The sequence below is a fragment of the Astatotilapia calliptera genome, chromosome 18, assembly GCF_900246225.1.
Source record: "Astatotilapia calliptera chromosome 18, fAstCal1.2, whole genome shotgun sequence".
NCBI lineage: Eukaryota > Metazoa > Chordata > Actinopteri > Cichliformes > Cichlidae > Astatotilapia > Astatotilapia calliptera.
The window spans coordinates 18,378,232-18,400,427 of record NC_039319.1 but is presented as its reverse complement, the minus strand read 5'-3'; the positions used below and the strand labels follow the sequence as shown (position 1 = coordinate 18,400,427).

Sequence of the window (22,196 nt, the reverse complement as noted above, 5' to 3'; positions counted from 1 at the left end):
TTTTTTTAAGCGAAAGACTTTGCCTAAAGAGAAGTTTCCAGCAGTAATCATCATTAAGGCAAATGAAAAGGGCTGGATGGATGAGGAAATGATGAAAGACTGGCTGAGGGAGGTGTATGTAAGGAGACCAGGTGGTTTTTTCCACGCATCACCATCGCTGTTGATCTGTGACTATGCGTGCCCATCTCACAGCCGATGTGAAAAAACTTGTGAAGCAAATGAACTGTGAGCTTGCTGTCATTCCGGGAGGCCTGACAAAGGAACTCCAACCGCTGGACATCGGTGTGAACCGCCCGTTCAAAGTAAGGCTGCGAGCGGCCTGGGAGCGATGGATGACCGGTGGAGACCACAGTTTCACTAAGAGTGGAAGGCAGCGCCGGGCGAGTTACGCCACAATTTGCCAATGGATTGTAGATGCTTGGGCTAACATGTCTGCTGGCACTGTTGTTCGAGCTTTCGCAAAAGCCGGCATCATTTCCGAGGAGCCGCACGGCACGGAAAGTGACTCTGACGGTGAAGACAGTGAACCTGGCATGTTTGATGGAGATTTAGCGCAGCTGTTCAATTCGGACACAGAGGATGAGGACTTCGATGGGTTTGATTGATGATAAAAATGTGAGTACCAAACTTTGTTTTGCTCCTGCTTTATTTTTAAATAGGCACACTTGTATGCTTGTGTGTTGTTGATGATGACGATTACCGGCAATAGAAATGTGAGTAAGGTACCGAATTCAGGTTTGCTCCCGCTTTATTTTTAAATACGCATACGGTACTTGTATGCGCCCTATGGTCCAGTGCGCCTTATGTGTGTGTTAAATACAGTAAGGGCACACATAACTGAGACTGCGCCTTTTAGCACAGTGCGCCTTATGGTCGTGAAAATACGGTATATATGATTGGAGTTTGATGGGAGGCTATAACTGAAAAACCATGATTGAGGGTTGAAATCATGAAATGAGATGTTTGTGTCGAAGCAAAAGCAACACAGAATGATGCCTCTCTGCGATGGTTCACTGAACAGAATCTAGCACAGCGCAGACAAATGGAAAGACATCAATCTGTCTCAGCTCTCAAATGGACAGCTTGAATTAATGTTGATGGGATTGGAAATAAAGAAACTATCCGAGTCATGCATTCGTACCTTGCTTCCTTCAAAGGGCTCTTCCTTTAGCAGTAAAAGTGAAAAGAGGACAGACATGTGTGAGTGTAGTGGTTACCTTTTTTAAAATGTATGTTTTTTTTATCTTCCTCCTGGAAGACATCCAAGTTATTATTCAAAGCAAGCAGACCCAAACAAGCAGCGAATGAGCTTCAGCAAACAATCCTGATTTTACTGTGAACTGAATTAACATTTTCCCAGACTGATTAGGTTTAGTGGTCCCTGCACTATTTGAGTCGTTCTAACTGTGCTGACACGTGTTTTTCTTCCTTCACATCACTGCAGCCTATCTTCCTCCACGCTGATGTGGCTGTTGATGCAAGGAGGAGAGGCACATCACAGTATCCAGTGGAGAAATAGACAGAAGCTCAGGGTGAAGTCTCACATGAGTGGAGGTGAGAGTCCGTCCTGGGGAACGGCAGAAAGTCGAAGAAATGTCAAAGATTTTTCAAATAAAAACTGCATGTGCGTGTGTTATTCGCCCTTCACAGTGATTATACTCAAATAAGGAGGAAGGTGATAAATCATGAAATTACAGGCTTAAGGATTTACATGATTTATTCCACATTTGCCTTTATTTGCCTCCCACTTGTGTGAGTTAACGTGTATGTGCACATATCAGTGGCACTCTCAGCAAAGCGTGGTACACACTTACATGTAAGCTCTTCGTCTGCTGGTTTGAGTTTACACACAGAAATGATAAAGTAGTTTAGCTCAGTTTAGCTTTAGGCTCATTCTCGGGGACTTGGTATTGGATCAGTGCAATACTTTGTTGCATCTTGTAACTATGTAACCCACTGACTTGTGTTATATAAATGATTTTTTTTTAGAAATGAAAAAATACACCTCAAACATGCACTATGAAAATGTCTGAACCTTTTATGTTCACTGTCATTACCATTTGATTTATAGCCTATAACACATTTAAACAATAGAAGTTGACCTTCAATGACAGGCACGTTTACAGTCCAGGTTTCCAAAAAAAAGTTCCAACATACATGAAAATCTGACTGGTCTGTTTTATTGTGTTAGTTAATTACTGAAGAAAATAAAAGTCACAGTGATTTAGCTAGCATCGCACAGGTACTACTAAGAACCCCCCCACCACTTTTTTTTTTTACTTCTCGTTCATGTTAAGCCACTACTAAAGATCATTAACTTGTGTTTTCTTTTTTTCGTAGTTTGTAATATCATCTGCTGCCCTTTCCTCAACCTGATTCTGCTGCAGGTCTCTTCCTCTTATTGGGGAGTTCTTCCTTCCCACCATTCCCAACCAATCTTATATCTTATAGTCTTTACCTTACAATTGAAAGTGGCTTAATATGACTGTTGTTATGAGTTAAAACTATATAAATAAAACTAAATATTAATTAATCCTTACTTCACTTTCTAATGTGTAATTTAACGAGTTCATTTGTAATTCATTATGCCCCTCTGAAACCCCTGCTGGTCTTGAAGTGGCAGCGTGATAAGGTGAGGGAGGGCCACCACTTCTTGTGAGAAGTTATCGAGCTCTCGTTATGCACTAAAAAGTTTAACTTAGTTAAACTAGCACCCTTTAGACTCCCTGCCTTCAAATTATGCTTCATCACTTCATCCAGGTCTCTCTTGGAAATGAGATTTTTAATCTCAATGAGATTTTTTACCTGGATAAATAAAGGATTAATAAATCCAACACATTTCAAAAGGTGCAACTTTTACTCAACTAGTGGCAAAAGCAATCACAAGGAGGGTTTTGGTGCAGCACTCTCTTTGCTACAGATAGTACCCTAGCCAATGCCTGCAACCACATCACGACCAACCAGGAAATACGCATTTTTCCCTAGCGACTGGAGGTTGCCAGGGGGGGGTCACTGACTGGTCTTTGGCAGCAATGACCTGTAGTGACCCTTCATACAGTTTAGACCAGTGACAGTTATCTTTACAATGAATCTGTTGTTGTAGTGCTTCTGATAGTAATGTAAGGAAGTGGCTCTTTCACTTTTCCCCACTCATAAATTTGGGGAAACAAACACTCCCCAATATTGAGGCTAAAGTTAGGATCTAAACAGATCTCACTACAAATATCAGCATGTGTGACTCTGCAGCTGAATGTGAGCACAAAAGGGGTCAAATTAACAACTAGTGATGATGATTGATGAATAGAAGACAGAAATACATTTCAAAGTTTTCACACCAATTTTTCAAGCTTTTTTAAAAATTATTGTAAAGAGCCAAAAACAGTTTTCCTGTTTAATTAAAATCAGAGGCTCAATCTGACTGAAAACATTTGTGGACTTGAGCTGCAGACATACGAGAACTCATAAATTAGATTTTATCACAGACGATAACATGACACTTTTTATAGAAGTAAGCGGAAAGCCCTCAAACACAGTGCTGTGCTGCAGTCTGCTGGGACATCTGCATATCAGTTGTTCTCCATCCTCACCTTGTAAATCCCACCAAAAACAGCAGCCATAAATTTGCTCAGGAGAGCGGCGCACAGACTGGCAACATGAACGAAGGGTCCCTGTGAGGGAGGATAGAGAAAGGCAGACGTTAGAAGACAGGACACGACTAAAAGCACACTTAAAGACTAAGCAGAGCATGCTGCCTCCAAGATCAAGAGCATTATTCAAAAACCTTTGCACGATTAAACCACGCTCAGATGCAGATTCAAACTGCTTTATTACACCCTGGATGGGAAATGTAACTGCTATTAGCAGTAAATCACACTTTTATTTTGACAGCTCTGACTTTAATGAGACTAGAAGAGAGAACATTATTAAATCTTCCAGACCTACAAAAAAAGCCTTTAATTCATTGGTTGTAATTTGTGAAGCCAAGAAGACTCTAATGGGTGAAGGCTAGGGGAAAAATAAACTCTCTACCTCCTTCCCCAGAGGCATTCCACTACCCAGCGCGCAGGTCAGACCAATCACTTTGGCAACAAAGGTCTTAAAAGTCAGATACTCCTTCAGGACCACCCCCCTGAGTATGGTCTTCATCTCTGGAATACCTGAACCTGAGACATGAAAAGATGCCAGGTGGGATGATGCAGTGCAGAGAAAAGATGAGTTGAAAGAAAGCAATTACACAGAGGGGGGTGGGGGAATAAATGAAGAGCAAGAGGAGACAGTAAGGGGAAAAGCTGATTGATATTCATATAGTTTTAGTATGCACATCTCATCAGAGCTATATTTAATGGATTTCCTGCAGATGCAATCACTAAGACATACAGCACATGTCCTTGGAGCCCTTATGGAGCACTACAGAACCAATTACACAGAAATAAGACCATGAATTAGAATTTGAATATAAATACATATGTTTATGTCCACATTCTGTGTGCATGTCTTACCCACAGCCTGAGGCGCAAGTATCTGTGTGAATCCTGCAGAGAAAGTAATGAGGACTACAGGGTAGCTGATCCAGGCAATGTACTGCAGAAGCAAGTTACTGTCCAGTCCACCGTACATCCACTTCTGTGCTGCACACACACATATATAAGGAACTTCATTTCAGTATCATGCAGTACAAAACTAAACTAGTCAAAAACTATTCCCAATTAATTTTCTGTGACTCCTTTTCTCTTCTTCTTCTCTTCGACTGCTTCTCTGTGCTCTAACCTCAAATCTCTGCCTTTGATTTCCTCACCCTCAGCAACTCCTCTTTCATCCTACGAGCAAATTTACAGTTTCAAAAACAGAGGAAAAAAAACGAAAGCTACTAAACTAAGCCAGCTGTGTATTTCGCCATCTATTTTTCTTCACTCGTACCTGAAAAAAAGATCTTTTCAAAAATGTTCTGATGCTCAGAGAGGATGCGCTGGAAAACATCAGCATGGGCGGAAAAGATGGCGTGTTTGCTCAGTCATGGCTGAGTAGTGTTTTGTTAAAGTTAATGATGTGTCAACCTTTTCATTTTATTTTATTTTTTACAAGTTTTGGTTTTGTTTGAACACTTTTAGGAAAGAAATGTCAGGAAAAATAATCTGGTTTATTATAATTTATTGTGAGATTTTGGGAATTTTTTGTATCAAATACTGTATAGTTTCTATTCACATCACAGATGTTTGTAAAATCCCAGTTTGTTTGAAATGTGAATAGAAACCGTGATTTCTAAATATTATGAACCAATATTTCATCACAATTAAATTGTCTTCACAATGCACCTCTTAGCCGTTCATATGAAGCCTAACTCTTCGAGGTTTAATGCCGCCCCTGTGAGAACAGCATCACATTTGCTGTCTGTCCAGTCTTTCAAGCATCTCTCTCTCGTTTTTGGTATGCATCTCTTTCCTACCTTCTTGGCAGAAGGCGATGGCATAGTCCATCACCCAGCTGACCAGAGCCATGAGTAGCCCCAGCAGAATGAGGAAGATCCAGTCCTCCCCCACCCGTGAGATCAAGAACTTCTGGCAGCGAGATGCACACACTGAGGGCACAGAGAAACAGAGAGAGGGAATCAAAAGCAAAGAAATTCCAGGTGTGATGAGACTGCAGAGATATACTTGTTTGTATGCGACTCAAAGAAACACCAGTGTCAAGGAGAAAAGAGGAGAGGAGAAGGAAACTGAATTATAAATAATCAAACTGAATTATAAATAAGCTGAAAAAAGGAAGTCTAAATAATAAAACTTTTGAAAAAGATTCAAAACTGTGATATGATGTTGAATGGTTGAGTTAAAAAAGGTATGAATAAAAGATTAATACACCCATTCATTTAAACGTAATAGGCATAGACATATGGCTGCTACATATACAGGCATATTAGCATATCTATATAGATATGCCTAACCAGGTTCGGGTCGCAAAACCAGAGAAGCGGTAAAAACCGGATGGATGGACATTTTTAGAGTGAAAACTGTCGGCTTCACTGTTACAAAGACTAACCAGCTTGTTAGGACTATGCTTGCCTGCCATAGCCCAGCTTTTAAAGAGGAAGTGTGACTTCTCTTTGGTAAATGTAACCTAAATTTCTTTGTGAGCTAGTTAAACCAAAAAAAAAAAAAAAGCTCACAAAAATTACTAATTGTCATATTTTGTTAAAGTCACATGATCACTCAACTCTACTACATATGGAAAAAATAATAACTCAGTTATATAAATAAACAACAACTAGTTGCATTCAAGGAACGTAACTTCTTTTGGTCCTACAAACTCAGTCACCCATTGGTTGCATTAATTAATATGTTTCAGCTGGCAACAAGTTATTTAACTCTAAACGGGACAGTGAGTAACTAAATTATTGGCCAGCATTAAACGATGAAAACAACTAAGGAGACTGCTGAAACTATTATAATAACAGTTCAAAGATAGTGGTAAACTATCATCTTTTAAGAAGAAATATGGAACTCACGACTATATTTCGACACATACACTGCAAAGAGATCTGAAGGGATTGGCAATAAACATCTGTGTAGACTTAAGAAAAACACTCATCAGTGAGACTAATCTGGAAAACAGGCTTCAGTTTGCCACATAAAGATTGGACCCTGGAGCAATGGAAAAAGCTCATGTGGTTTGATGATTCCAGATTTGACCTGTTTCACTGTGAAGGTTAAATCAGAGTAAGAAGAGAGCTGGATGAAGCAATGCACCCCTTGTGACTAGCGCTTGCTTTACAAGCCTGTGGTGGTGTTTTGATTTGGAGTTGCTTCAGGTGGTCAAGTTTAGGTTCAGAAACATTATTTGCCAAAAAAGGTGTTTCTACCAGTGGAGTTTTCTTTTACTGGTGGCACAGGCATATTTATAGATGACACTGCCAGGATTCACTGGGTTCAAATCGTAAAAGAGTGGTTGAGGGAGCATGAGACATCATGGGGTTGCACTAGTCTTAAAAAACAAAACAAAACTGAATACATTTTTAGGTCAGCACTGGACAAAATTTGAGTGATTTTACGTGTATTTTGATGAAGAAAACAAGAGTAAAAAGATGCAGTGAGCAGAGAGATGTTATCACGTTTGCACATGAGAGAATCACATTATCTTCATCCAGTTCAAATATGAGAATATCAAGAAAAAAAAAGCTAGGTCATGGTTATAAATTCTACTATTACATTATAATCTATAACTCTGGGTTAGGTCAGCTAAAAGAAGCATTGCTGGACTAATTTCTCCTCGCTTGTCTGCGGACACTGCCAAAGCCTGGAATTCACAAATATCCAGAGCATTCATAGATGTGCCTGTCCCCAGAGAAGCTAAAAATGTGCTACTAACACATTTGCCAGATCCACACTTCATGACAGCGTTACAGCCAAGTGAGAAACCAAAAACACTTTTTTGTTAATTGTTCAGCTTGTTTGTAGAGGAAATGGAAACGGTTGTAGAGGAAAAAGTTTGTTATTCGACACTCATTATGTGACTAATTGGAAATAAATGTTCATTACGATGCAGTTTGTGACATTTGCTCAAAGCTTAAGTACTGAGCTGTCTTATGAAATGATTTATCATTTTTAAATGAAACCAATCACATGGCAGCAACTCAATGCATTTACAGACATGGTTAAAAACAACCTGCTGAAGGTCAAACTGAGCACTGAAATTAACGTGGCATAGTTATTGGATGTTGAGTCTTTCAGAAACTGCTGATCTGCTGGGATTTTCCTACACAACCATCTCTGGGGTTTATAGAGAATGGGCTGAAAAAGAAAAAATATCCAGTGAGCAGCAGTTCTCTGGGTGAAAATACCTTATTGATGCCAAAGAGCTGGTAGGAAGACAACAGCAACTCCAAGAACCACTCCAAGATATTCAGAAGAGCATCTTTGAATGCAAAACATGTCAAACCTTGAAGCAGATGGGCTACACAGCAAAAGAACACACCAGGTGCCACTCTTGTCAGCTAAGAACGGGAAACTGAGGCTATAATTGAAACAGAGTTACCAAAGTTGGACAACAGAAGATTAAAAAAAACACCGCCTGGTCTAAGTCTTGAGTTCTGATTGTAGAATTTGGGGTAAACAACATGAAAGACTCATCCTGCCTTGTATCAATGATTCAGGCTGATGGTAGTGAGCTAATGGTGTGGGGGATGTTTTCTTGGCACACTCGGTACCTCTTAGTACCAAATGAATGAACTGGTTTCTTGAACATGACAATGAGTTCACTGAGTTCACAATGAGTCACATTACTCTGCCCCCACCGTGTAATGTGATAATATTTACTATTTCACATCAAGATATCTTGTGGTTATGCTGCTTATATAATGTTTTGATGTGGCTCAAAAAAAGAACTGCTCGTGTTAAATCTTGTTTGAATGGCATGCTGCTATTCAAAAACCAAAACAAGGAAAATGATAAATGAAAGGACTTTGCAGCAGTCTTTCTAGGCCGGGAAGCGGGTCACAATGGGATGCAGCGTCTCCTGAGGCAAATGAGGCACAACTGTGTGCGTGATGGGGCAGGCTGTCCAGCTGCCAGGCCACCTGCTGGATGGCAAACAGCCAGCATAGAACCTACACATGAACATGGGATAAGCATGCAATCTGACACATGACACAATCTCACACAGAGTCAAAAAGAAAACATGCCTCTGAAAAATATTTAGCAGATAAATCTAAGTGAACATATGAGATGACATGGTTTTCTAGATTGTGTCATTTTACTTGACAGTTCAGTTGAAACTCTTTTTAAAAAGAAAGAGGGGGTATTCTCAGAGATTCTCTGTATGTATTCCCTTTAATCTCTTTCTCACACACACACACACACACACACACACACACACGTAATCTTTAAGAGGACATTCACTGACGTAATGCATTCCCTAGCCTCTTAACCTGCCCTTATCTATCACAACAAAGTGCGTAATCTAAACGTATTTTTAATATGAACCCTAATCATAAAAGGGCACCCGTAGTTTTATTTAATCTATATTGCTTTGCTGAGTTACCCTCTTTTTAGGGTTCTTTTGGCAGGTCCTGTTTAGCTCCATTATACTGAAGCAAAACTGGACAACTCACATAACAGCAATCTAGATGGATAAACAGCACTACAGCCAAAAGGGAAAAATTCATACGTCTAAACTGGAGTATGAAGTGTCCCTTATTTGACTTGAAACCAGCGAAAATGTCCCCATACTGATGGTCTTAGAATTTGTAGGGGTCCTCATAAAGGCAGCTATACAAGTACAACACACACACACACACACACACACACACACACACACACACACACACACACACACACACACACACACACACACACACACACACACACACACACACACACACACACACACACACACACACTCTGGCACCTGCACCACCACATACTTCCATGTGCATCTTGGCTCACACTCACATCCGCAGGCTCAGTGGCGTTCACAGATGTCTTCTCCTGATCCCGCACTAAAAATCACACCCAACGCCAGACACTTTCTCCACCTCTGCGAGTCCTGCATTGCATCACCCTAATCATTAATAATGTTGAAAATGCAGGAGATCATTCACCTACAGCCCTTTTCAAAGATTTACAGTCCTCGAATGTACAGTGAAACACTAGCTGTGATATTATTCACTGAGGCTGAACCTTGGAATAACCTGCAGTCCCAGGTCTGATTAATACCTGCTACAAAAATGCACCAACATTTCACTCTGTGAGGCAAAAATAATCAGTGAGGGGAGTACATGTTTTGTAGCTCAGCAGCACAGTCTTTAGTTGCATGTGTAGGTTGCCTTGTTCAAAAACCTCCAACTACTGATACGAACCGAGGCACACACTAGTCCATCACCCACAGATATGATGTTCCCACACAGATGCATGAGAGGAAAGCACTAAAACTCCCACTTCCACCAAATCTGAAGGCTCTCTCAGCACACATTACCTAAGAATGAAAGCAGCGGTGCCTGGCCAGCCTGAGCGCCTCTCCAAAGATGAGTCTAAAAATACGAACACCTCTTGATCTATGAGCACACACGGCAGACAGTGAACACACAAATCACTCTGGCTGGCTGCTGATCTGACTGATTGTTTTAAATGGCTTCTATTACAGCCAGCAAGCAACGCTGTGCTGATATAGTGCAGCTTTCACCTATAGTGCAATCTATTGCTCTTTAATCAGATCACTAGTCACAAGGGCAAAGAGGCAGAGATGGATACTGGAAAGCCGCCACGCTGGCTCACTTACGCAAGCACGAGTAAAAACAAACACTGCCTTTCCCTCCTATTGCCTTGTCGAGAGTCATCCCTGAGAGTGATTATTTATTTTAACACTTTATTTTCTGTTATTTGGCTTACATAACTTTTTTCCCCAGTTACTAATAGAGTTCAATAAATCTGTGTCCCCTCTGAAAAACAATCGGGTAAACTGCAAGTGGAACTTTTAAGTATTTATAATGCTGTTTCCAAAAAAATGTGTAAAATAAAGACAAAAGACTGAAAAGGTATGTGATGCTAAAGCTTGTGTTGTGGGGAATATCTTGAAAGAAATTAGGTTAAGCAACAAAAACTGGGAATAATCAATCATGTTGCCTTATTAAGTCCTTATTGTTACTTATTTCATGGGTGAAGATAAGGAGGATCTGGCCACTCTAAACAGTTTGCTATACTGATAAGGAGTTTCATCTTCTGTACACAGTGGACTGACACTGGCTAACATTTACAGCTCTTTTACACTATGATCACATTTAACCATGCATTCATTCAGGCCTCTATCCACCTCACATCTATGGCCAGTTTAGAATCACCAATTAACCCATCGTCTATGTTTTGGATGGTGGGAGGAAGGCAGAGCACCAGTAATAAACCTATGCAGACACAAGGAGAACATGCAGTCCACACAGGATAGTTCTTGTTGTGAGTTAAGACCACTGCACCGCAGTGCCAGTATCATGAAAAGATTCAGAGAATTGGGAGGAACCTCTATACACGAGAAAAAGGTCTGAAAAACAGATTTTAATGGCCGTAATCTTTGAGCCACTCACAGGAACACTTAAGAGAACCATTTCTCAATACTTCCAAAAGCCGTGCCGTCTCTCTGTGACATCTTGTTAGACACACATCTGAATGCTCCAGATCCGCAAAGTGTCAAAACATCAGCTTTGACAAATATGAGTGCAAGTCGAAGTGAATTTAAAAACGTGGCCCTTGTTTGCATGTTCACACTTTACCAAATTTGGAGTCTAAGCAGAAAAAAACAATTTTGACACAAACTGTAGAGAGTGGGCACAGACAGTTTTATTAAAGTTCTCCTACAGCTGCAAGTGCTGATGGTGTCAGCAATAAATGCAAATGCAGCAAAGCAAACCTTAAGAATGATTATTATCATAGGATCTTTACTCTATAATATAAACTGCTTTGGAAAAATGTATTTTATCTGATCCACAAAATCAGAAATTACAAAAATCAATAAATTGAATAATCAGATTCTTCATTTTACCAACCAAAATGCCACAGCAGAGGTCTGTACTACGAGGCATGGTTTCCTTTTATCCAGGCAACTTTCAGGTTAACCCAGGATTCCTAATACTATGAGTTGTGGATCACTTCTTACTGGGTATATTGACATCATAATATAACACGTTCTGGCTGACCTCATCTTCGACTTGCACGTAAACTAAGCCTAAGTTTGAGTACAGTTTTTATATTTGTTCTTTACTGTCAGGCTGTTAAACACCACTGAGGCTGCTGCTAAAAGAACAAAAACTAAAACTATCTTTTAAACATCAATTTAATCAAATACTCGTTATAATCTATCAGAGTCTCCCACTCTCCCTTATCTTAACGACAGAACCGTGTTATTGATAGGTCTGTTAACTCACACACTATGCTTTTTTACTGGCTTTCTTTCCTGGCTATAAATAGGCTACACTTTATTAATATAGCAGCTCTTTTCCAACCTTACTGACCAAAGCACTTAAAGTAGACACTCTTAATACAATATTACTCTAAAGTGCTTTTCCTCTCACGCAAACTCACACTGCTGATTTGTCTGCAGGAGCTGTGTTGCTGTGTTTAACCTCGTCATATTTTTCCCATAGTATAGTTTAAGTTCTTCAGCCATTCTTGTGAATGGTCAGATGCTGCCAACACCACCTCTTTCACGTGTATATGCAGGGAAACCCTGGGTTAGCTCAGTGAGATCGTTACCCTTGTGTTGCTGCCTATCCCGAATGCCTGTGTTAGGGTAAGTGAATTCAGATAACAAAAAGATCCCCTGGCTGTGTTAAACTCACTTTGTAGTACAAGGCTCTGGAAAGAAGGTCGACTCAACTTGAAGTATACACTAAAACATTTCCTCGCTCGACAGACACTCCAGCTTTAAGATACGTATTTATCTGTAAGGTTTCGCCTGGATTGATTAAGATACGATGAGTTCATTTGTAGAGCTGTAAGCTTTGAAAAATGACAAATACAGTGTGACTTTCTGAAAAGCAATATCACAGTCATTCAAAACACATTTGGAAGATGCACGCATACACACAGAAATACACATAACACTCCATTACTGTAGAGTACATCGGTCTCAAGTGGAGCTCTCTGCTGGTGCCACTCCTTTATCTGCAGTCATCTGGGAAGACTAGACATAAAATAACCTGACAGCTCAGATCAGCGTTTTGCTCACATAAACAAACGTAAACACAAAGTGAAGCAATCGGATACACTCACACACTGACAAACACAATCTGGGCCACTGGCTGCCAGCAGAGGACGCTGTCCCTGCCTTTGACATTGAGACAGTCCTTGGTGTCTGGAGGTCGTTGCTCAGATCAGACACATTTAATTCTTCTCTTTGGGCTTCATTTATAAAGCATACAAGTCGCATGCAGGTAGCATGGTGTGAGCAGAAAAACACTCAAAATGAGCCTTTTAGAAAATCTTACTGTGACATGTAAATGATCTATTCTGTAAGGAAAGTCTAGTTTTTTAATGCAAATTATGTTTTTGTTGGTTATGTGGGGGTGTTACTCTCTAAGACGTTTATCAGCCTCAGTTCTGAGTTTTTGTCCTGATCACTGCCAGGCTGGGACTGTTAAACTGAGGAACTTTTATCGGACGTAAAAGTCCGACACCATCAGGAATACTATCAGGAAACCATAAATATGTAGGACCTTTTTTCTCCATCTTTTGTAGCTGCTGTGCTGTACTTCAAGAACTCGTCGCTTTCACACGACTTTAACGCTCAGTGGAGAGCTGAAATCACAGTTTTAGGGGTGCGCACACACACGATTCACTATAGTTAATCACTACATTGGTCTGACCTTCAGGCACTACCTGCACAGTTTCTCCTTGCAAGCCTGAGTCTGAAGAGGGAGTATCAAACATTCAGCCTTACAACGAGTTCTGCAGAGTCCAGCAGGAGAGAAGGACGGTTTTATTCTTAATCACAAAGTATTGTTGTAGCAGATCATGAGCTGACCGTGTTTGTCCAAACTCTGAAGTCTAAATCATTGTCAGTTTTAAAAACATTACCCACACTACACCATACCGATGTGTTTCTATGATTTTTTAAATCCAGGCTTTCTGAAGGTCTTTCAAACTTCTTATATTGACATTGGCGGTTTTGTTCACTCCAGTTCTTGTAGCTGACCATTTTCAGAGGAAATTTTTTGTTTTGTTTTGTTAAGCCACTCAACACTGACCTATGAATCATTCAAGGATAAAAAGGCACCAAACTCAAGGGACGAACAAGTGTTGTATCTACACGTAGCAGACAACTTAAAAAGCACCATTGTATCTTCAGGCAGCAGTGCGGGATCATTGTGACAGAGAAGGGAACAAAAGGCAGCAAACATCCAAAGAAGAGCTCCGAATGTCCTTCAAGAAGCCTGGAGAACTATTCCTGAAGACTACTTGAAGAAATTACAAGAAAGCTTGCCTAAGAGAGTTCAGGCTATGTTGAAGAATAAATATGGTCATACCAAATATTGACTTTCAAGCTTGTTAGAAGTATACAAACTCTGTTTTTGCATGATATACTGTATTTCCAGGCACGTTTGCACGTTTTAATAAATTGCTGCACCTTTTTCCCATTTTCCCAACAAAATACAAAGAAATGAGGACTGCCTCAAGACTTTTGCACAGTACTGTACAACAGTAGCTTGTACTGCAGTGTCTTTGTGACTTGAAGTGACTGTTGTGAACTAGTGATACATAAATATCATTTAGATAAACTGAATAGGTGAAAATAGAAAAACTGGAACATTTTGTAGAAACCGTTTTACTGGTCTGGCCCACCTAAAATCAAATTTGTCTGTACGTGGTTTATGAATCAATATGTGGGTTAGGGGTTAAAAGAGTGATCGTCACTTACACTGGCACTTTGCACAAGGGTCCTTCTCATATTCCAGAAGATCAGCACGACTACGAACGCTGGCGTTCCTCCTCATGCCACCGCCATCCCGCACCCCTCCATCACGTAGGCGCTCCGCCTCCTCCTTGGCAAACACACCCAGCTCCTGGGTGTACCGCCCATACATCTGAATAGATGGAAAGGAAAAAGTTTTTACACTGGTAGTAACAGAGGAAGACAGTGTAGAAAATGTCAGTGTGATACAGCATGTTTTCCACTTTAAAAATTAATACTGTGTTGGGTCACAATAATACATTCAGCGTAAACATGCAAAGGTTCAAGCTCTGAGTAAACAGACCCAGCTGTGGAAAATTCACTGACTGCAAATAGAAACTCCATTCACAGCTTTCCTCTTTAATTCTCCTTTAGAAATAAATAAAAAAAATCACTCAGCTTTGACTCAGCAGTCGTGTAATGACTTCTTTTCAGACAGATGAGCAGACAATAAGCTCCACCTGTCAGCTCCCAGCTGATTAACTCTGCAGGGCTGGCACACAATTGACTACTAACAATGAGAGGCGGTGTTCATAGCGAACTACACACAATCAATCACATATAAAGACTGCATCCCAGCCATAGATGTGGTTGTTGTAGATTTGGCCAGTGTGTAGTTAGTTATTAACACCATAATGAAGTTTTTCAAGCTGCTGTTTAGTGTTGTGGTTGTTTGTGTTTGTTGTGTTACTGCGCAGCATTCCTGGAAGATTCCTCTGCAGAAACCTCAAACTTCTCATTCTTTTCAGTGGTTTCAACAACAGTCAAATGTCCCTCCAACTGCAGCTCCTCTTGATAAATGCCTGGTAGAGGAGGCTCAGAAGCTCCGGTGTGGGACTCCAGATTTGACCCCTGAACAATGTGAAAAAATGAACTGCTGCTTTGATGGGCTACGGTGCTACTATGGGAAAACAGGTATTTATGCTTCGGTGAGGTTTCTTTTCCTGTTGGTGGACATGTGAAACTGAGCAGACCTTCACCCATCTATTGTCTTGTCTCCCAGTGACTGTGCAGTGTACCAGGGATGGCCAGTTTGTGGTGGTTGTGGCTAGAGATGCCACCCTGCCACCTATAGAGCTGGACTCAATCGACCTGCTGGAGACTGACGATGTCTTCTGTACCTCTGTCGACAGCACCTCTGCCTTTGCCATCTTTCAGTTCCCTGTGACAGCATGTGGCACCACAGTTACGGTAGGTGGAGGGTTATCTAGACAGTTTTTAATATGAAAATACAATCTGATCGGATTCATCACTTGAACATAGTCATATTTTTTTTCCCCTCTTCCCACAGGAGGAGGATGGTTTTGTTGTTTATGAAAACCACATGTCGTCTTCATATGAAGTAGGAGTTGGCCTAAAAGGCTCAATCACCAGGGACAGCCATTTTGAGTGAGTCTGTCAAATGGGAATTGAGTCATTAATTGGCAAATTCTGAACACAATGACAACACAAAAGCACTGATTATTTATTTTTATTTGAGTCAACTCTATATAAAACCCCCTTTAGCTTCATGTATTGTAAACTTTTCTCCTTTGGCAGCTGCGATGTAAATGTACTGTTTCTAAAGCACTGCCAAATTTTGTTTAAATGTGCTGTAAATAAAATGACGGCCATCCCTAAAAGGTTCATACTTCTGATAGTGTATGTTTAAGGTATAATTTCCAAAAAGCTTAAGCAGTTCAGTGGGTACATGTTGGACTTGAAAGAGAACCTGTCGATCCTATTGGACTAATATCTAGAACCAGTGCCTCTGTTGTCGTGCCACACTACAAAGCAATTAGCCTGTAGTTGATTTCCATTCATTCTATGATTTAACTCTTAAACTTAAGTAGGCCTTTGACTGCTTAAATAGCACAAAGTTGTGCTCTGCCAACAGGCTACTGTTCCAGTGTCGGTACTCCGGCACAGCCACAGAGGCTCTCATCCTGGAGGTGAGCCCTGTTCCTCCTCCCGTACCGGTTGCTGCTGCAGGACCTCTCAGAGTGGAGCTCAGACTGGGAAGTGGACAGTGCCGCACAAAAGGATGTGTGGAGGGTGAGTGACACAACCCCTAAGAAGCAGTACAGAAATGAACTTGTATGCACTAAAACTATTGCTCTACTTGCAGAAGTGGCAGCGTACAGCTCCTTCTATGCCCCGTCAGACTACCCAATCACCAAAGTGTTACGGGAACCCGTCTATGTTGAGGTGCGCATCTTGGCAAGGTCCGACCCAAATATCATTCTGAACTTAGAGCACTGCTGGGCCACTTCCAATCCAAATCCTGACAGCCTGCCACAGTGGGACCTTCTGTTTAATGGGTATATAAAAGCAATCAGATACAACTTTGTACAGTTTTTGTATTTTGTGCTAAGGTGGATTCTTCTTGGCTGCAGGTGTCCATACCATGATGACAAATTCCTGACCACAGTGGTTCATGTGGACAGCTCCTCTGGGCTTCAGTACCCGACGCACCACAAACGTTTTGTCATAAAGATGTTTACATTTGTGGATCCAAACGACTTCTTTCCACAGCAAGACAGGGTACAGCAGAGCTTATTTAAATTGGGTTCCCTTACAGAAACTGTTTTCTTGACCAAATGTACTTTTTTTTTTTTTTTTTTTAAAAAGGTGTTCGTCCACTGCACCACAGCTGTTTGCTATCCAACCAGCATGGACTCTTGTGAGCAGTACTGTCATCGACAGCGTGAGTATCTTGATTGTAGTCTAATACTTAAACTGCCTGGCATTCTGCCCTAAGTTTACAGAACTGCAGCTTTATGCAAGTTTAGCAAAACTTTCCAGAGCTTTTACACTTCAAGAAGGCAGATCGCACTGAAATTGGCATTTGCAAGCTTAAATCAAAGGTAGAAAGGCTTCCCCCTGGAAGAGCTGAAATGGCATCTAGAATTTTTAGCTTTACATATTCACTTATGCACTTCTGTAAGATTTTCTTTTTCAGCACTTAAAGGAAAAAATGCCTGCCTTGCAGGAAGAGCAGTATCTGCAGCAAGGAAAGTTTCCCAGAGCCAGAGGGGCCTAGTCTCAAGTGGTGAAGTGATCCTGACTGAGAAGACCACAGCAGCACTGAATGCTAAACTGAAAGGATGACCTTCCACTGGCACGCCATTTCTGGCTGTCATTTTTAATAAAAAGCTTGTTAAAAGCTCATGCTGAACAACTGGGTTTTGTCTCAAATCACTGCTTGAAGGTGACTAACTTTCGCTGAGGTAGATATTCTACAAAGTCAAGCCAGTAACATGATGAAGGTGCCACCCTGTTTTCCTGATTCTTGCTGACAAGGCAGCAAGATTGCATTACAACTAGATGCTTGGAAAATCTATACTGAAATGTACAATAGCATTGTATAACACAGCAGATTTGCTTTCAGTAGTGAAAAACTGCATGTCAGGAAATGTGCTTGACTAGCAACATTAGATGTAGAGTATTAAGATTTGAGGTTTTGTTTTTTTTGTTTTTTTGTTTGTTTTTTTCCTCCTACCATGTCTCATTAAGATGAGACTCATGATTCCTCAAGACCTGCTGGTAGGCTTCTTGTAGATTTCTCTATGCTACAACCTGCAACATCTCTCCTCCACTGCTCTATGCACCACCTCCCTTTTTGTGTCCCACTCAACTCCTCCTCTCATTGAGATGGGCATCACGACTCCTCCAGACTCTGTCTTTCTGCTCGCATGAACAGGAGGTGCAGAGGGAAAGCAGAGCAGCTGTATAGGTTCAGTCTGACGTGCAGAGAACTATGCTGTCAGATGTCCATCTCACTCTATTTTGTATTATTAAAAAAAACCTAACCTGCTGGAAATCAAACATGATGCCGCTATGTATCATATTCAGGCAGGACTGCATTTAAGTACTGCTGCAAAATTCTCAGAGGAACTGGCCCATTGGATGGCGAGCAGTAACAGCTGCTGTGTGGATATAAACAGAGTGGAAAATGTTTTGCCACTGGTTAAAAATGCTGTCGGGTTGATAGATTAAAAATAGGTGCAGTGTGGAATGCTAAATGTTAGAAAAACAAGGGGTGGGTGGGGGGCAGTTATGATAAACTATTATTTGGGGTGAAAATGGAACTGTTCATGTAAATCAATTTGTCCTTAATGAGAAACTCCAGATAATGAAAGCTTTCATTTTGATAAAATACAGGATGTAAGATTGTTTTGAAAATTCATTTCCATCTGTTTCTATCAAATGAGATTAACGCTGTTCAGTCTGGAAAGTGCAATGAAGAAAAATATTTAAAAAAAACCTCGTATTCAGGTTTTGTGACACAACTTCACATCAATCTCAGCATGTCCTACAATCATGCAATAATGACATGCACGTTTTTCTCAGTCTGCATTTCAAGATCATTGGGGTGATTTGGTGTTCTGTATTATTATTTGTTTTATCATTGTAATATTTTTTCAGATAATTCTGCTTTATGAAAATGTTCCAAAAGAGTGAGGCCTTACAGACAGACAGGCGGAGGGCTTCTCTGAGAGCTGACCAATTTTAAACTACAGGGGGCTCCACCTGACTCCACTCACTAGTGGTTTAAGTGGCATGCATGACTCCGTTTCCAACTGTGAGTGGAGCGGATAATAAAGATTAAATATCTACTACTCTAGCCTTAACTGTGGGGGAGAGACACTTGAATAATATACCTTGTACTAGCATCACATAACTTTTTGTTTTTACTTGGCTAGCCGAAAAGCCTAGCGTGTCCAACTCTGCACTCTGTGACATGAATGGGTCGAGTCTGTATTTGGGTTTTTTTGTTGGTGTCAGCCACAGGTGAATGTACTGGGAAGGTAAATCCTTTTCAGCAACTTAACTGGAGGAACTGCAGTTTCTGCCAATTCCATATTTGCTACTTTGTTCAGCTCTGGAGGCTGGTGCTTGATTGTGACACATGAATTGTTCTTTTGGCTTTTACAATTCTTCAGTGTCCTTTGATAAGGAAGCAGCAGTGCTGTGAATCATAGCTGAGGTGCCAATGATGCTCTCAGTTACCAGCGAGAGAAACCCCACTGCTAAAAGCTTCTGATCTGCTCAGTGACGATGGAGACTTAATATTTGTTCATGCATGTGCTGAACACCTGCACTAGAAACCTCTAAAAGAACAAAGCATGAGTGTAAAGAAACAATGTGCTGCAAAAACTGACAAAATGGGGGCGGTGTGGACAGCTTCAATTTAATGTAATCAAAAAGAATCAGGGGTGTCCAGTCCAGTCCGCACACCAAAGCGTCCATGGGCAAAATACTGAACCCCGAGTTGCTGTGTACATCAGAGTATGAATCTTAAAGCACTTAGACACAGAAGATAGAAGATAAAATTCAAATAGATTAGTACCTCCCAAATTAAATGACTCATATCAGTCAAAGTCTAAAGATCTTGACCAGAAAAGTAGCGTCTCCATGTTAATCACTACACTCAGAAACTCAATTCTCTCTGACTTTTATAAGGTGGCAAATAAATTTTCATGCACCCACATGGTTGCACACAAATCCGCCATGAGCATCAGACAAACTCCCACTGGGAGTATAAACAGGGCCTGTTAGTGCTTCTTACTTCGGCCTGTGTGAAACCAATCACAGGCCATCTGGAGCACGGCCCCCTGGTGAGAGCAGCAGGTGGGACCCTGTGGGTTAAATGAGCTGTTATCTGTAACCAGCTTAACTCCTACATGGCTAACCTCTGTATCTACATCAGTCGGTTAGCATCCCACACTTGAACCCTTTAAAACCAGTTCGGCTCCTGCTTCCTGCTGATTGGTATTGACTGGTTTCTCATTGATCACAGTGCTCACAGAGAGAAAGAAGGCACGTCTCCAATGAATAAGGTGGTGTCAGTTAATTGGTTAAATAGCAGCAAAAGCCTGAGTGGAGCGGAGTAGTCAGAGGCAACTATCATGGCTGTTATGTCATATTAAAAAGTTGTTTTTTTAAACATGAACACACTCTGAACTAAAAAAACAAAACACACACCTATGATTGTAACAGAAAATCATTTATTTTAAAAGAACAGAATAGTGTTACATTTACTAATTTTTACTATTTTAAATATAACAAACACGGCTAACCAGCAGTTAGGCTGCATATATCCCATGCAGCAGATTCCTGCCTTCAGATACTGCCCTCCTCTATTTTCTGCCTCTTCTTCCTCTGTCCTTATCACAATAAAAGCAACATACCTCAAATTAAACATTATTACTATTGTATTAAAATTTAGAGTGATGCAATGAATTAAAAACAAAATTAGACGTTTTTCCCCACAAGTACTCCAGCAGCAGCTTCTGATGTCAACTAGTGAGGAGACACTCAGTACTGACATTTCAATGCTGTGTCGAGTTCACAAAGTGCAGATGTTTCAAAAAAACTGCTCCAAACTCACGTCACATCACCAGAGCTCAGTGAGGTTTTTTTCACCACGGTTTTGACAGGTAGCTTACCTGCTGCTACTAGGCTTGACTGACAGAGTGTAGAGCAAACTTGATGACACCGCAAACTCCCAGAAAGCTTAAAAGCCATCATCATCACTAGCAGAAACCACAGCAAGAGACAGTTTGTGGGAATTTTTTTGACAGCCGGGTTAGAGAAGCTCATTTTACCCACAATGCAACTGGTGATCCTGCTGTAGAGGTCAAAAGATACCTCACTAATCATTTGTTCCAAGGGCATATGATCGAAACAGCATTTTGAGACAGTAATCCATGCCTTTGTTACTTCTAGGCTGGATTATTGTAACGCACTTTATTTTGGGGTTAGTGATGCGTCCATTAGGCGCCTGCAGGTTGTGCAAAATGCTGCAGCACGTCTCTTAACTGGAACAAAAAAGTTTGAGCACATTACCCCAATTTTAATTTCACTCCACTGGCTACCTGTACAACCATATACACTTCCCCGTTCCCTTAGGTCCGCCAATCAGCAGCTCCTTAAGGTACCAAAAACTAAGTATAAATCTAAAGGTGATCGTGCTTTTGCTGTAGTTGCTCCAAAGTTGTGGAATGATCTACCCTTGCATGTTAGGCAGGCCTCTTCTCTCTCTGAATTTAAAAGTCGTCTTAAAACATATTTATTCGCTGAAGCCTTTGGCATTGATTAGAGGGGTTGACTCAATTTGTTTTGACATGTTTCAATTTATTTTAGTTTTTTAGTTATTTATTTTATTTTATCTTATCTCATTTTAATTTTCTTTACTTATGCTTTTAGCATGTACAGCACTTTGTGAACTCTGGTTTTATGTTAAAGTGCTTTATAAATAAAGGTGGTATGGTATGGTATGGTATTAGTTTATTGGCAAGTGGATTTGTGGTATATCCATGACTTTCATCTCAGCAAAAACTACAAAATTCCTGCGTAGACTTGCAACAACTCAGTTATGTGACTTAATTTGCTAAGAGAGAAGTGAAAAACAGAAAATGAAATTTTGAATAAAAATCTGCACATATGACAAATGAAGACATTAGACATATTTTACTTGATTTTCTCTTATTGATCTTCATTTTCAGTCAGCACAATGACTCATTCATTCACACTTCAATCCACCGCACAGGACACATCTTCCACAAGGACTACGTTTAGCATACCTACAAAGACAACGTTCATTCCCACAAAACCTGTGTGGTTATCACAACAAACATAGTGGCATTTTGTCAGGGTACTGGGTCTGTGACCCAGTGTTTTGTGTTTGTTGGTTAATTTATATTCCTTCATTAATGTTATTCAAGGTTTGGGGTCTTTTTAATGTTTTTTGCTCATGTTTATTTGTAGTTCCTAGGATTTAGGTTTCT

At 40.5% G+C, this 22,196-nt stretch overlaps 2 protein-coding genes across 6 annotated transcripts in view; one reads left to right on the top strand and one right to left on the bottom strand.

The window, feature by feature from the left end:
- clcn2a (chloride channel, voltage-sensitive 2a) overlaps nucleotides 1-22,196 on the bottom strand; it is a 59,755-nt gene that overhangs the window by 22,451 nt on the left and 15,108 nt on the right. For all 5 annotated transcript variants that reach the window (XM_026149018.1, XM_026149015.1, XM_026149019.1 and 2 more), the window contains exons 2-7: nucleotides 14,392-14,557; nucleotides 5,444-5,575; nucleotides 4,500-4,628; nucleotides 4,030-4,163; nucleotides 3,588-3,668; nucleotides 1,142-1,165 (exon numbers count right to left, since the gene is read on the bottom strand). In XM_026149018.1, the coding sequence (XP_026004803.1) occupies nucleotides 1,142-1,165; nucleotides 3,588-3,668; nucleotides 4,030-4,163; nucleotides 4,500-4,628; nucleotides 5,444-5,575; nucleotides 14,392-14,557 (666 nt within the window). The remainder of the gene's footprint in view (nucleotides 1-1,141; nucleotides 1,166-3,587; nucleotides 3,669-4,029; nucleotides 4,164-4,499; nucleotides 4,629-5,443; nucleotides 5,576-14,391; nucleotides 14,558-22,196) is intronic.
- On the top strand, nucleotides 15,002-17,584 carry LOC113010132 (zona pellucida sperm-binding protein 4-like). Its single transcript, XM_026149020.1, has 8 exons — nucleotides 15,002-15,339; nucleotides 15,428-15,615; nucleotides 15,716-15,813; nucleotides 16,301-16,458; nucleotides 16,532-16,724; nucleotides 16,800-16,947; nucleotides 17,035-17,110; nucleotides 17,396-17,584. The coding sequence occupies exons 1-8, from the start codon at nucleotides 15,060-15,062 to the stop codon at nucleotides 17,512-17,514; spliced, it is 1,260 nt and encodes a 419-aa protein (XP_026004805.1). The 5' UTR covers nucleotides 15,002-15,059; the 3' UTR covers nucleotides 17,515-17,584.

What these genes read in the sequence shown, in the direction of transcription:
- LOC113010132 (XM_026149020.1), top strand. Translation starts at nt 15,060, where the DNA reads ATGAAGTTTTTCAAGCTGCTGTTTAGTGTTGTGGTTGTTTGTGTTTGT. An exon ending in GTGCTACTATGGGAAAACAG is followed by an intron (nt 15,340 to 15,427) that starts GTATTTATGCTT and finishes CTTGTCTCCCAG; the next exon opens with TGACTGTGCAGTGTACCAGG. An exon ending in TGGGACCTTCTGTTTAATGG is followed by an intron (nt 16,725 to 16,799) that starts GTATATAAAAGC and finishes TCTTGGCTGCAG; the next exon opens with GTGTCCATACCATGATGACA.